This window comes from Macadamia integrifolia, unplaced genomic scaffold, assembly GCF_013358625.1.
Source record: "Macadamia integrifolia cultivar HAES 741 unplaced genomic scaffold, SCU_Mint_v3 scaffold46, whole genome shotgun sequence".
NCBI lineage: Eukaryota > Viridiplantae > Streptophyta > Magnoliopsida > Proteales > Proteaceae > Macadamia > Macadamia integrifolia.
In genome coordinates, this window is record NW_024870459.1 from 49288 (window position 1) to 63706 (window position 14419).

The following is a 14419-nucleotide window of genomic DNA, read 5'->3' on the forward strand; positions in this document are numbered from 1 at the left end:
TTCTTCTGGGATGGCAATGGCTAAACGAATACGGAATACCACCGAAAGGCAAACGAAGCGAAACCCCTTTATTCTCTATTCCTCCCTCACCATCTCATCCGAATCCTATTCTTCTTCACTGGGCAAGGATGGATGTTCTACTTCTTTATTCTTTGCAACTCTTCTTTTCAATTTCCACCTCTGTTGCCTCGGTGAGTTTGTTCTTCTCTATTTCTTCATATCCTATTTTCGTTCGTGGGTTTCTTTATCTAAGAACTCGTCCTTTTTTTTTTTCCTTCCAGTTTGATCAGTTGCTGCCATGGGTATGGCCATATCAAGGCTCCTGAGGATGCTCTTCGCGAAGCGGGAGATGAGGATCCTGATGGTGGGTCTTGATGCAGCAGGAAAGACAACAATCCTCTATAAGTTGAAGCTTGGAGAGATTGTTACCACCATACCCACCATTGGTATTTATTTTAATTGCTCTCTATCATCTCCTGTGGTGTCACATACCAATACAAGTGGTCTACCATTAGTTGTGTTATGTCAGCTTTTCTGGAAATTGTTAAATTCAAAGTCTTTTACTGGAACGATGAACGATCCAAAGGCATCTGTTTCAAGTCTTTCTTCTTTATTGTGTGAGAAGCATGATTTTCAGATTGATGTCCAAACAAGGAGAAGCACAAAAAAGGTTTACACAATCCATGGGAGTAGGGAGAATACAATCCAAAAGAAGAAAAACACTAAGCAAGTTAGATTAAAATACTCAATTCCTGTGTTTACCTTTGCCCCTGAGCATTCCTTTAATGTGTTTATTGGATTGTTCTATGCAGTTGTTCTGGCAGAGAGGATAGGTTTCTGCATAATTCCATTGAAATTTACCCCCCTCTATTGGTATCCTATTAAATTGTTAATTCTTCATATTACTCTACTTCATTACACACACACACACACACACCAAAAAAAAAAACAATGGTAAAAGAATTATTTTCTTAGGGTTTATAATGTTCTCAAGAAGCCTTGAAATTTATTAGCTACTTTAAGCTTATTACACAATTTGAAAACTTGTCATCTTACGATAAACTGAATTTAGGCAAGGCTGTTTACCAATCCATGCTAGTCATAGCAGTGATGAATTATTTCTTGATTTTTCATTGAACAGGTTTTAATGTCGAAACTGTGGAATACAAAAATGTTAGCTTCACCGTATGGGATGTGGGAGGGCAAGATAAGGTACTAAGCTTTTCCAGTGTCCGAATGTTTTTTCTCCATATGATAATTTCTTGGTTATTACATGTTGAATTGTGCTTCATGTTGTCCACATAAAATCTTCAATCTAAAGCCTGAAGGTCTGTATCATTTTATTTGTCCTTGGCATATATTTGTAGAGGGTAGACCTTGGTGTAATGGTGAGGTTGCTCCATTGTGACTAAGTAGTCATGGGTTTGAGTCAGGAAACAGCCTCTCTGTGAAACGGGGCTAAGACTCTGTACATTTTGACCCTTCTTGTGCATCTGTGATTTGGATCCAATGCCACATGCATGCATGAGTACAGATATATTTTTCTCATAATGTCCCACCAAACTGATGCATGTGTCCTAATTTATTGTTGAATAGATTCGGCCTTTATGGAGACACTACTTCCAGAACACTCAGGGGCTTATTTTTGTGGTGGATAGCAATGACAAGGAAAGAGTTTTGGAGGCCAGAGATGAGCTACATCGAATGTTGAATGAGGTTAGTAAAATATCTTTCAGAAAAGTTTGAAATGTACTGTTTCACTCTTTTTTTCATTATGACTCGATTTGTTCCTGGGTAAAATGGGTGCAAGTAAAAGAAATGTAAGATTTCTCATTCTGAATTTTGTTTCGTTGGAAGTAAAAGGAAAAAGATAAAAGCCAACTATTTAAAGCCCAAATTCTCTAAAATGGGGAAATTAAAAAAAAAAAAAACCTCTATATAATTTACTCTCAGCTAATCAATCTAGCTAGAGTCTATTTTATGGTTGATAGATAAATATTTCAATGGATTGGACGTTAGATGTTTCTGATCAACGGATAGAACTGATTATTTCTTTGCAGTCCCTGTTGCCATGTCTTTTGCATTTTTTCTTTTTTAATGGTTGGTCTGAAGTTTTGTAAGGTTGAGTAGTGTAGCAACAGAGAATTTAGAGTACATGTTCCACAGCAAATGTTCTTCATGTCAATATATTGGCACAAACTTGTCTTAATTTCCTTGTTGCAGGATGAACTGCGTAATGCAACACTGCTTGTATTTGCAAACAAGCAAGACCTTCCAAATGCAATGAGTGTTTCTGAGATCACCGATAAACTTGGACTACACTCACTTCGTCAGCGCCCGTGGTAAGCTCTGCTGTCTTAAAATTATGCAAGACACGAACATCTGCTCTATGTTGTCTATGGTAGCTGAACTAGGACTAGTATTGCTTCTGAACTGTGGTCAATTGGTAAAGCTAGGCAATTTCTGGGTCAGTATCACATAGACCTATCAAAAACCATTGCTTCTGAACTGCTATTAACTTGGGGAAATCTTTACTCTTTCAACTTTGGAATTGTTATCTCCCCTAACCGTATTTACATAATCTCAGTTTCTAAGATGGGTATGAAAATCTAGACATCTTAATTAGTTATTTGTTGAGTAGTTCCTTGTTTGGGGTATTTTATCTTTTGTAGGTACATACAGAGCACTTGTGCCACTTCAGGCCAAGGCCTTTATGAAGGACTCGATTGGTTATCCAACCATATCTCTAACAAGGCAAGAGTATATTCCCCTCTCTATCTTCATTGCCAAATATGCGTGCTAATAATTCTGTAGATCATTCATTACATTCCTTATCACTTGTAGGTGTAATCTGCAATGCCGCTAAGTTTGTGGAATTTCCATCAGTGACCAATCCATATTTATGCAGAAAGTTATCGGCAGGAGCCACAGAAAAGAAAGATCAGAACTTCTAGTAGTGAATGATAATACAGTCATAAATGCAGCTGTGTATTTCAAAACCCTCCACTGAACAATTGTAACTTTGAAATCAGCAAGAAACCAAGTGCAGGGAAAGGGAGGAAAACTTATATCTTATAATTGACATAATTTGCTGTTTCTTCCTTTTCTGGGCAAATCCTTATTTTACCTGGGCATGCTATTTTATAAGTCCTTAACTATTGTTTCGCTGATGGCTTGTTCACAGCTCAAGGGTAGAGTTACATTAGGTGCTTGTTTAAGGCCAAATCAGCATCCACACCTTCATTTCCATCTCTGTTTTCAGCTGGGGATAAGGCTCCAGTTGCATCAATGGAGATGATCTCCACCTTATTAAGCCTTTCCTCTGCAAAATCAGATTCATAAACCTTGAACCAAGTGGATAAAGCAAGTCCTTGCAACCGTGTCTTCTGTAATCTGAGAACCCCGACCTTTCAGTCGTCCCTCATTAGCTTTAAGAAATAATACAGACGATTAGGCATTACATGGGAAAGATAGTAATTGCAAAAGAATTCTGTAATGCAAACCATCCATTATAACCTGGTTGGATCTCAATGGGCAGAAATGACCTCAAGCCCGACATGAAAATCCCAGTTAGCTATTAAACATGTCCCATTGAGCCTTGTTTTAAGTGAGAGAGAGAGAGAGAGAGAGAGAGAGAGAGAGAATGGGCAAAGAAGAAGATTCTCCTAAGAGCAGGCGGAAATATTAAGTTCAACTTTCAGTTGATTAGGGTTCTATTCATCGATTTGGAGGAACAAAGACTAGAAAAAACTTTCTAATAGAACTGCTAGATGCTACCCGGACATAATGGAGAAAGATTGCTCAGTGGAATTTCACCCAAAAAAAAAAAATCCCACCTACAGATCCATAGACTGAGCTCCAGTAGTAGCCTTTGACTGTTTCTTTTTCGACTTCTTTCCAGTTTTGCCAGAACTTTTCTCCGGCTTTTTGACTTCAGTAGGTTGTGTATTCAGTAGATGTTGATGAATGGCAGACAATGGATCCGACTGGAAAGCCGCATGCTGAAAGACTTTCGACAAATGGTTTCCTTCCTGCACCCTGAATATTTAACCAAAAAAAAGGCACCACCAATAAAGCTGACCATAACACTCTTTAGGGCTAGAAGCCAAAACATGGAAAATTGGAAGTGCCAATGGACCAAGAGAATTGGGATACTTACACTAGCTTCTGCCTAGATTTCGCATTCAACTTCAAGTTGGTAGCTGGAGGCTGTTGCCTTCCAGCCTCCGACTCAGGAAGGGACCCTATAAGGGATGAAAGATCATATGCTTTCAACTTCTTCTGCCGGTTACTCAATCTTTTCTTCTGAATAAACAGGAATTATGATGTTAGTATACTGGAATATGTGAACAACATAAATTCCTAAAGAAAATTCATTAGGAAAAAATCAAGCAAGGGAATGGGAGGAAGAAGATAGCTAACACAAAGATAGAATGAAAATAGAGCATGGATCATAGAAGTACTGCAAAGCAACTAATAGACAGTGCCCTGAAATGGCACAAAACTAGGGTATTATTATCATTATAGTCGGACAAAGGAAAGAGCTTCTGGAAATAGAGAACAATGAAGGAGAATAGTGGGTGCTACTTTGTATCAAACATCAATTGCAAGAAGAAAAAGAAAATTCAGAGGAGATGGTAATTTATGGTTAGCACCCAGGCAAGATTTTATGCTTCAGAAATCAGAACACAAGCAAGAAGCAGTACATTAATTCAAAAAACAGGTGAGCGCCCACCTTCTGGTACAAAAAAAAATTGAGAGAAAACTCTCCCAAGCAAACTGTGCAAGTTAACAAGGTAGCATCTCACAAAGAGATGTTCAAGCCGAATGCATCAAATATCATATAATTCCTTTAGTGTTTGTGTCGCTTATACGTGGCTGCATAAACTTCATTTGACATAATCTATTATTTTAAGGTCTCAAAGGTGACAAGTCACTTACATTATCTGTACTCCAATTCTCATAAAAACTGTCTAGAAATATTAGGAACCAACTCTTCACATGGGATAATTTCTTTCTACCTATGACAATTGATACCCTATTAAATTCAATGGTGATGTAACTATTAGAATGCGACCATGCATTTTTGTTACATTAAGTAGAAAAGTCAAGATTCTTAATACGTTAGATAATACAACTACAGGTACAGAGCAACTAAAATAAATTGTAAAGGAAAAGTAAACCAAAAAGAAACATTTATGATGGAGAAAAAAATCCAGAACATGGGAAATTAAGATCAATTATCACTGATATTAACCCCGAATTAGATGGGTTCTACATTAAAAAAGGATTATCACTCCAGGCAACAGGCATGAAAATCACCAAGAATATTTCATTTCCAAACTAAGAATTAAAGTAGGAAATCAAATCAAAAGCAGGGATGAAGGCATAAGCCAAGACTCTTACCTTGGTAATCACTTTCTTCGCACTTAAGGAAGCAACGGTATCTTTAACCTCTATGATAGAGAAAAGTGAAAAAAGTCAGAGACAGGTAGCTTCTCATGGAACAATCTATGTTTACTAAGAAGAAATTATTCTCATGTCTCTTAGGGTAAGAAATTCTTGAAGAAGCATTCTGAAAAGAAAAAATAAACAGAAACTTAGGCACAAAGATGGACTTAATGGCAAACAAGTAATGGCATAGGCTCACCAAGATAGCAATTCCCCCACCCCCTCCCTCTGATAAGTGAAAGGTAGCCTAAAAACAAAATATAAGACACAGCTTACCCCACTTTGGAAGTGGAAGGGGAGGGGATACACATTTCAGCAATGTGGGCATCATCAGTCAATGTACAAATGAAGACAAACTCATCTCGCTAATTACAATGCAATCCTACACTTAAGTGATATAGATTTACATTGTCAAACTCCTCCACTGTTGGTGCCTACACATCAACATACTCATGATGAATGAATATTGATGTGAACTTATTTTATGGCAACTAATGGTTCCAACTACTGTTTTGAAAAGTGAATTGGATCCTCAAGCACAAAATATAAAAGTTGACATTCTCAGTTTTGTTTCCCATCAATGAACTACTTGAAAGTTGTCAAGAAAGTTAGGATGTACAGTTACTAGTTTCCAAGATGGATACTGTTGGCATATAAAATATCACAGACCAACATTAACAATTTTGAAAGCTACAGTACATACTCAGTTTTCCTTACCATCATATATTAGGGAACAAATAACAAATAAAATCCACTGATCCAGTCTTTAACATCAATTATCCAATAAGAAAAGAAAACAATTCAAATAGACTCATCCTGTCATCTACCTACCCTAATCAAATAAAATAAAAAGAAATAACAACTCTACCGTAAATATGGAGAACATTTTTCTCATTTAAAACACAAATAAATAAGTTGTACCATGTAAAAGATCTAATGATAATAAAATCTTCTACCATTCCAACAATAAGTGCTTAGACTTCATACTTTATCAGGTTTCTTGGTTTGGCATGAAGCAAGTATCAGTAAACAAACAAAGAGGACACCATACACAACTACCTTTACAAGGGCAGATCCTACTCTCATCTTGTTAAGTATGGCACCTGAGATTTTAGAAAAGGCACAAAAAGAATTTCAATAAAAAGAGAAAGACCCACATAACTAGCCTAGAGCATGACTCTCTGGAACTGCCACCAATATGCATTCACCCATGGTGGAGAATTGCAGCAACAAGGTTGCTACTTCGCCTTTGTCTTTCCTTTCAGGAATTTCCTCTTGGAGTATGGGTTCTTTACTTCTTTAAAATTCCTAAAATTATGCTTTCATGTGTACCTTTTTTTTTGGGGTGGAGAGAGGGGAGATACCATACCCTATTCTAGTGAACACTGGGACACCATAGGTGACCTTAAATTTATACAATGGTATGCTATAAGAAGATAGTTACTTAACAAGACAAATATGCCACGCCTTGGCTAGCATATTGAATGGGTTATTTATATATGTCCTGTATTTTGATAAAATGAATATTCTTCTTTCATATTTGCATTCAGAGATTTTATCAGGAAGGACTCCTGCCAATTCCCACCCAAGAGAAACAATAATTCAAAAGTACGACAAAATATAAACAAACAGACTTAATGCAGCCATATTGGTCCACCTATAAATCAGGTGTGACGTGATTCATATTGGAAGCAAAACCAGCTAAATAGAAAGGAGTCACCGGTAAACCAACTAAACATAATGGAATCAATGGATTAACTTTTTCTTTTCTAACCACTGATAGTTTTCCAACAGTCACAAACGACCAATCTGATAGTTGGACAAACTGGAGGTTTTTCCTCTTTTTTTGGTGGGGCGATAAATATCAGTAAATGGCAATGCAAACAATAAACTCAACATGAATGGGTAAGCAGAGAAACATGCGGCCATGTGGCACTTTAAATAAAAAATACCTTAGTGAAAAAAAAAAAAAAAAGACCAAAGAGATGGTGGGTATCTTTAACAAGCCAAACTTACTAGCATAGAACTGCAGTTTCTTTTGGAATTTGCGATCACAATGTTTGGAAGATTCCTTGTTTGCAGAATCTGGCCTGAAGAAGAAATTATTAATTAAATCAATTTCCAAGGCAGGACATTCACATATTATACAGACAGGAAAGGTCATTGATGCACTCTAGCTTCTGGGAGATCGAAAAAATCACACGCATTCATGGAGAGGTTGCTATTCTTTCTGTGGCACAAGCATTCATTTTTCTGAAGGTTATTCTAATAAATAAATTAAGCATAAGCTAGCAAATAAGAATTTAAAAACTCAAACAAGATGCTAATTTGGCAGCAGGTTACCAAAAGGTTATTCTCACAAACACATGGTTACGCAAGTATTAGGTTCTCAATAGCCGTCGAAGCTTACCTCAAGCCAGTCAATCCCATTTCTAGCAATTCCTTGTAGATAAACTGCATATCAAAATTTAGGGAGAAATATAATGTCTCAATTGAAATTCCAACATATAACAGATAAAAAATTACTAAGACAAAATAAAAGTACATTCATAATCATTGAACAAATTTACCTATATCACCCCCCCCCAAAAAAAAATGTGCAACATGTAGAAGATAAAAGATGGGCAGGTGGGTGATTACCATGTCCAAGGAAAATAAGGGTATGAACTGAAAAACTGATGGTACAACTTTTACCCGAAAGAACCTGTTGGAAAGAAGAAGTAACTCACCCTCCAAAAAAAACGTAGAGAAATAGAATGGGTCGTATTTGCATGTAACCGTTGATTTTCCAACAGAGCTAAGGGAAACCTTGCATAGTTAGTAGTTAGCCAGTTGGCAGGGAGGAGAGACAAAAAATTCAGGACAGATTTTATTGGTTTTGGAAACTGTGGGGAGAAGGCCAAAAAATCTGTTGGGAAAAGGAGACAATAAAAAGTTTGGAAGCGGGCAATTTGAGTATCAAATACCTCCATTTTAAAAAGTTCAGCAACAAAAATTCTTCTGTATACTTGATGTGAAAACTACCTATCCATATTTCTAAAAACTATTATATTCAAATAATAACTAATGTATCTTGTGATCACTGAAATTTAATCCACTTGTGACGAACAAGGACAGCTAGATTGGCTGATTCTTGATCAACCTGGACTTCTTGTGCAAGTATATAATGTACTATAATAACAATGTGTTAGAACAAACATCAACACATACGAAGAAAATAAACATAGATTCACACAAGATCACATAGATTTAACGAGGTTCACACACTGATGTAGTGTGCTACATCATGGGCGAAGAAGAAGATGATTCACTCGATTGAAAAGAGGTTACAATGGAGATCACTTCAGAATATCCAAATTGCCGCAAGAAAACTCACCCAGAAACCCTAACAGGAAAACACCCCAAATCTTACCATGCTTGCTAGGGTCGCTCCATTGAGAAGGGCATATCGGCCCAACCCCTCTGCTACAATCACAGATCTCAAAGAAAATCTCATTAGGGTAGCCACCAAAATATATCGGATTGGGTCATTCTTCAAAACAGGTGAAGAATTCATGGCAAACATAACACAATGTATGAATCTCACTTGCGCATTGGAGAGATCCAGAAAATATATATATATATATATATATATATATATATTCGCAAGATTGTTTATGATCATAGAAGATTATTCTCTAATGATGGGTGCTAATTATTGAAAAGACAAGTCCATCGTTGCACCTCCACACCCCGTAAGAGGACTGATTATGGGTCCTCATGGAATCAAACCTCTTGAGTGAGTGACACAGCAAGAATTGGTGTTCCATTTCCAAAACCCACACCCCACCCCCGCCGGGGGAAAAAAGTTGCCTAGTGCGGACAGGAAGGCTCTCAAGTCTGGAGATAGAATCAAAACAAGCACTGGACACCGCTGCAATCCAGATGAGTGCTTCTTGCTTGACTGCTAGGAAATAAGAAGGCACACCCAAAAACTCAAACGTGAGACTAAACAAACCAATCCCTAGAGCATAAGTATTAGTTTTTAAGTGGGATTCCGGCAACTGAGCAGCTGGATTAGCAGAGGATGGATTAATGACAAAGCCACATACCAAAACAAAGGACTGTGCATTCAGGTCAAGGGGATTCCAATTGGACGGGCATAAGAACCTTGGCAAACGGTCAGTATCAAATCTCAATTGGCACGAAACCTAAGCGAATTTGAATACACAATACGTAGAGAAAGAGTGAAAGGACTACCCTGAGGTCGTCTTCCCTAAAGTGGATTGCAGCCGAAGTGACTTCTTGCGGTCTTCCCAAAAACGAACTGAAGCCGGAGCACGATTGGCCTTAAGGCAAAGCGACGAGAGACCTCTGGTTGGTATTCCAAAGGGTAGTGAAGGAAATAGGATGGGATTCGGCCGCTCCGGGGAAACGGACGGGTTCTGGGGAGTTGCGTATTGGATTTATTTTGTAAGGGTTTCTCTCCCGCGGCAGAAGGGTAAAGCTGTCAAAAAAACAGTTCAGCTCAAACTGAGTCGAGACCACTGACGTGTTCCCTTTTTTTTATCATTTAAAATACAATTTAGCGTATGTTTCTCAATAACAGGGGACAAGATATAAAATTTGAAGCATTCTCGTTTTAAACACGTTCATAAATCAAACCAGACTAATCGAAACCGATAAATCGGAGAGAACCCGATAAAAAACAACCCAATAGTAGCCCAATAAGAAATATTTGGGCCCAGCACAACTACCATTGAGCTAATTGGCTCCATCCTCCATGTGCTATCTCATGTATCATGTGGTTTGGATTGGGTTGCCTTTGAAAAGCTATTAAAGTTCGTAAAATTTATTTGAGTGTAATTTTGAAAATGACATCTCTTTGTTATCTCTTAAAATTAACAATAAGTGGAGGTTATCACCGTTAAGTGGAATTTTTTGTAAACAAAAAAGTATGAGGAGGATAGCTTACAATCATTTTCTCTATTATTGATCACTCTCATCTCACCATGGACGTAGACATTTCCCAAACTAAAAGATATTTATGCATTGTGACTGTTTGTTTGCTTTTTCTTTTGTTTAATGCATCTTGTATTGGTTTTAGTTTTTTACAAAATGTCATGACTAGCTTAAAAATAAAGTTTGTGAATTGTCTCGATCAATGGATTAAAATGGTTTGAATTGCTCAAAACTGTTCTATGTGATTTTCTAAAAGCCTCTGGTTCAATATATGGACGCACCTAATGGTGTTAATTTGGAACTGAAACCAGCCATTTAAAACGGGCTGAACCAATTTAAAGAGTAAATGGTTCATATTTTATTTTAAAACAATGAACTAATAGGATCGTAGAAACGTAACCCTAAAATGATGCAGAAGATAATGAAAAAATAGAACAAGCAATGCACATAGATTTACGAGGTTCAACAAAGTTATTTACGTCCTCGGTGAGATGAGATATTATTTCACTATCAATGGAGAATAGGATTAGAACGCTCATCCCTCACACCTCTCAGTATTGCTTGTATTATAGAGAAAGAAACCCTCACTATGAATATATAGTAAAAAAACTTTAATTTGAAAATTATAAAACTGCCCATAGATAAAAGATTCAAGACGCTTCACCAACATTCCCTTGATTAAATTGTGACGAAATACAAGACATTGTACACCAACAAAGAAATGATAAATTAATTAATTGGTTGAACTTTTGAAGATAAAGGTATAAAGCATCATTGAGTCACAAACAAATTTGGAACATTTATTAAATAGTGCTCCTTGTGAATCGAAGTCATTGAATAGACTACAATTTCATTGATTCTTCAAAAACACGATACTAGAAGCTTCTATTTTTTCGGTAGATTGTGGATTATGCATTGTATTCAAATCAATCTGTATTAATAGTTGACTGCTCAATTATTGTGTGATGGGAACTAAACCAATCGAATTAAAAGGAAATACGAAATCGAGTAAAAATCGAAATTGAACTGAATTGATACAATTTTGATTATGAAAATTGTGTTCTTATCCTCCGTTTGATTCGATTTTAATTTATGCATTCTGTATCTTAAAATGGAAATTGAACTGATTTACACCCTTAGACATACCCAAACACTGGAATACAATTTTCCAGAAGCTAAAACAACAACGTCGGCCTCTCCTATTTCTATCTTATTGAGGCCATCTTTCACAGACCCATTACAGAGAGAGAGAGATGGAGGGACTACAAAAGTAACTACTCCCAGATGCCAACCTCCATGAAACCATCCTCAGTGGCACAGCCCCTAAACATACCTACACAGTTAAACCCATAAGCAACCTCCCCTTTATTGGACACGGCGATCATGCCGGCCTTGCCATCGTCCAACCTATGCTTTATAACGTAATCCACCGCCTCCTGCAGTTGGAGGCCTTTGTACTCCATCACCGCCGCTACATCCCTAGCCAGGGTACCACGTATGATGGCCTCACCTTCTCCTGTGCATGAGACTGCACAGAGGTCACAAGCATAAGTCCCCGATCCAATCAAGGGTGAGTCGCCAATGCGGCCACTCATCTTGTTCATAAGTCCTCCGGTGGAGGTGGCCGCCGCACATCTCCCCTGGCTGTCCACCACCACACACCCAACTGTTTCCGGTGCGTAAACACTGATTGGGAGCCCATTCATCTGTATTGGGCTTTCCATCGCCGCCCCAGCACCACATGTCTCTAGTCCTATCAATGGGATCCTGTAATCAAACTGGTTCAACAGACAAAAGAAAATCAAGGCTATGTTTGGAAGGTAAGAAAAGAGAACCAAAAAATTATCTTTTTTAATCCCACAAACACGTGCTAATGGGGACAAAAAAAACAATCAGATGCTTCCCAGAAAGAGCAGTTATTCAGATTCAGGGACATTACCATAATTGTATTTGCCTCCTTGGCCAGTTTCAACATTCCCAAGTTTTCTTCTGTGATGAAGTAGTCATTGTCCACCAGCTCAACACCCTAAGTCCTCACAAAAACATTTATGATTATTTAATAATTAGAAGAAATAATTTATTAAAAATAATAAATTATCAAAATTATATAAAATATAAATTTTTTTTAAGGGCAGATAGATCATTTCATGTAAGAAAGAGAAAAGATAGACGGATAGTCAACTAAGGCCGCCACCCCCACCCCCACCCCACCAAACCAAAAACCGTGCAAACAAACAAAGCCTTAACTTTAAAACAAGCCAAGCATCACGTGCCCGTGCCCGTGCCCGTGCCCGATAAGAATCAATGGGCCAAGAAGGCTAGACCTACTCAAGTTCATTTTAGTGTCTAGGTGCGCCTCAAGTTTGGTAGAATCCAAGCCCAAAGATTCCAGTTTGAATCTGCTTATTTCTGTTTAGAGATTCGCTTTTTCGCTTTCTCAGACTCCACCATTAATTTAAGCAGCCAAGAAGAGAGAGAGAGAGACAGAGAAAGAGAGAGAGAGAAAGAGAACTCATGGTCACCTGTTGCTTGGCGAATTCCTCAGCGCCGGAGAAAGCGAGATAAGAATGGGGTGACTTATCCATGACGAGGCGTGCGAGCGATATTGGGTTCTTGACGGTCGTCAATCCCGATACCGCCCCGCACCTCCTCTTGGGGCCATCCATGATGCTCGCCTCCATCTCCACCGTCCCTTTCTCTGTTAACGCCGCTCCTCGTCCGGAATTGAACAGAGGATCTGTTTCCAGTTCTCGAACCTGCATGGGAGAAATTATATATTAATGGGATGTGAAATAGAGAACAGAAAAGAGAGGAGAAATGGAAGAAGGAATTAGAGAAAGAAAACGTACAACGTGTTCAACAACATCGATAGCAGATAGGGAAGAGCGAAGAGCAGAGATGCCGAGATTGAGGCAGCGAGTGAGGAGCTGTTTGGCTGCCTCTTGACGCTGTAATGGGAGATTTGGATCCACACCAGCACCACCATGCACTGCTATAGACCACCCACCCATCTCTCTCTCTCTTTCTCTCGAAACGCTTCCTCGGCTTCTTCCCAAGCACTTCGCGTTTGGTTGTTACTTGTTCAGAGAAGGTGGCCACCTCCGCTGGTTTATAGGGATTTACGGACCTGAAATCAATTATTAAGTTAGGTTTGATTAAGCAGTTTGGCGTCCAAAGTGAACACGTCGACACACACGCACACTCATCCCGCACTCTCGCAACCCCACTTCTTCGCTTGAAGACGAGAAAGCCCCTCTCTGTTTCCTTGAGACAAGTCGGCCTCACGGCCAGTCATGGTCCTCATGGACTCACGGGTGAGTTAAATCATATATTGACTCTTTTGTATTTATTTTTTAAATATTTATTTTTATTTTAAGAAAGAGAAAATTTGCTTCATTGCGATTTGGTAGTCGCGAATCTAGAAAATAGTTTCTCCATCTAATAAGGGTGAAGGAATATGAAATCTAACCGATAGGTAGGCCTGAAGGAGCGTTTAAAACACGACTTCTTAATTATAAGATATTGATTTTTACCAATTGGGCTATCTCTTACGGTGTCTCATTGCCGACCTTTTTTATTTGGGGGGAATCTCAGAATCTACTTATTACTTATTAAAGAAACATGGGCCAAAATTGTCTCAATAGAATATAAATATATAGCAGCCCACATGCTCACGTGAACCTTGACCCAATGGGATTGCATCTTTTGGATTTTGTTGAAATGAGAGCTTTAAAGAATAAAAGATTCATAGAGAAAATAAAATGGAAAGGACTGAATCCATGGAATCTTGAAACTTGACAAGGATTGGCTTAGTTGTCCCTTTTTTTATTTTGTGGCAATGGTGCTTTGAGATGTTGGGTACTCTACGTCTCCTCGCACCTATAAATTATTTATTATTAATTTATTAACTCTTAAAAAAAATTAGAAAAATTTATATGAAGAATGAAGTTGCCTTTACCTATGGAATAGATTTTTTAAATCGTACGCATAATGTATATAGTGTACTCTAGCGCCTCCTATGCTTATC

General features: G+C 38.0%; 3 protein-coding genes across 7 annotated transcripts; 1 reads left to right on the forward strand and 2 right to left on the reverse strand.

Moving 5' to 3' along the window:
- The first annotated feature begins 16 nt into the window (after positions 1–16).
- LOC122068823 (ADP-ribosylation factor 2-like) lies at positions 17–3102 on the forward strand. The gene is made up of 7 exons (XM_042632735.1): positions 17–191; positions 282–446; positions 1142–1212; positions 1597–1716; positions 2224–2342; positions 2673–2754; positions 2845–3102. The coding sequence occupies exons 2-7, from the start codon at positions 299–301 to the stop codon at positions 2848–2850; spliced, it is 546 nt and encodes a 181-aa protein (XP_042488669.1). The 5' UTR covers positions 17–191; positions 282–298; the 3' UTR covers positions 2851–3102.
- LOC122068821 lies at positions 2958–9964 on the reverse strand. 5 transcript variants are annotated; one of them, XM_042632730.1, is made up of 7 exons: positions 8864–9034; positions 7862–7905; positions 7468–7541; positions 5407–5456; positions 4160–4305; positions 3837–4038; positions 2958–3322 (listed from the first exon to the last, which is right to left on the reverse strand). In XM_042632730.1, exons 1-6 carry the CDS (start codon positions 9014–9016, stop codon positions 3837–3839), a joined length of 669 nt encoding a protein of 222 aa, XP_042488664.1. In that variant the 5' UTR covers positions 9017–9034; the 3' UTR covers positions 2958–3322. The 5 variants fall into 5 exon arrangements, with proteins under 5 accessions (XP_042488664.1, XP_042488665.1, XP_042488666.1 ...); XM_042632731.1 differs by having other exon boundaries at positions 2958–3428; XM_042632732.1 differs by lacking the exons at positions 2958–3322; positions 8864–9034 and adding an exon at positions 9691–9964 and having other exon boundaries at positions 3661–4038.
- A 1571-nt stretch (positions 9965–11535) lies between these two features.
- LOC122068804 (probable isoaspartyl peptidase/L-asparaginase 2) lies at positions 11536–13484 on the reverse strand. The gene is made up of 4 exons (XM_042632710.1): positions 13242–13484; positions 12915–13148; positions 12332–12418; positions 11536–12170 (listed from the first exon to the last, which is right to left on the reverse strand). Exons 1-4 carry the CDS (start codon positions 13401–13403, stop codon positions 11667–11669), a joined length of 987 nt encoding a protein of 328 aa, XP_042488644.1. The 5' UTR covers positions 13404–13484; the 3' UTR covers positions 11536–11666.
- Between the last annotated feature and the right edge of the window lie 935 nt (positions 13485–14419).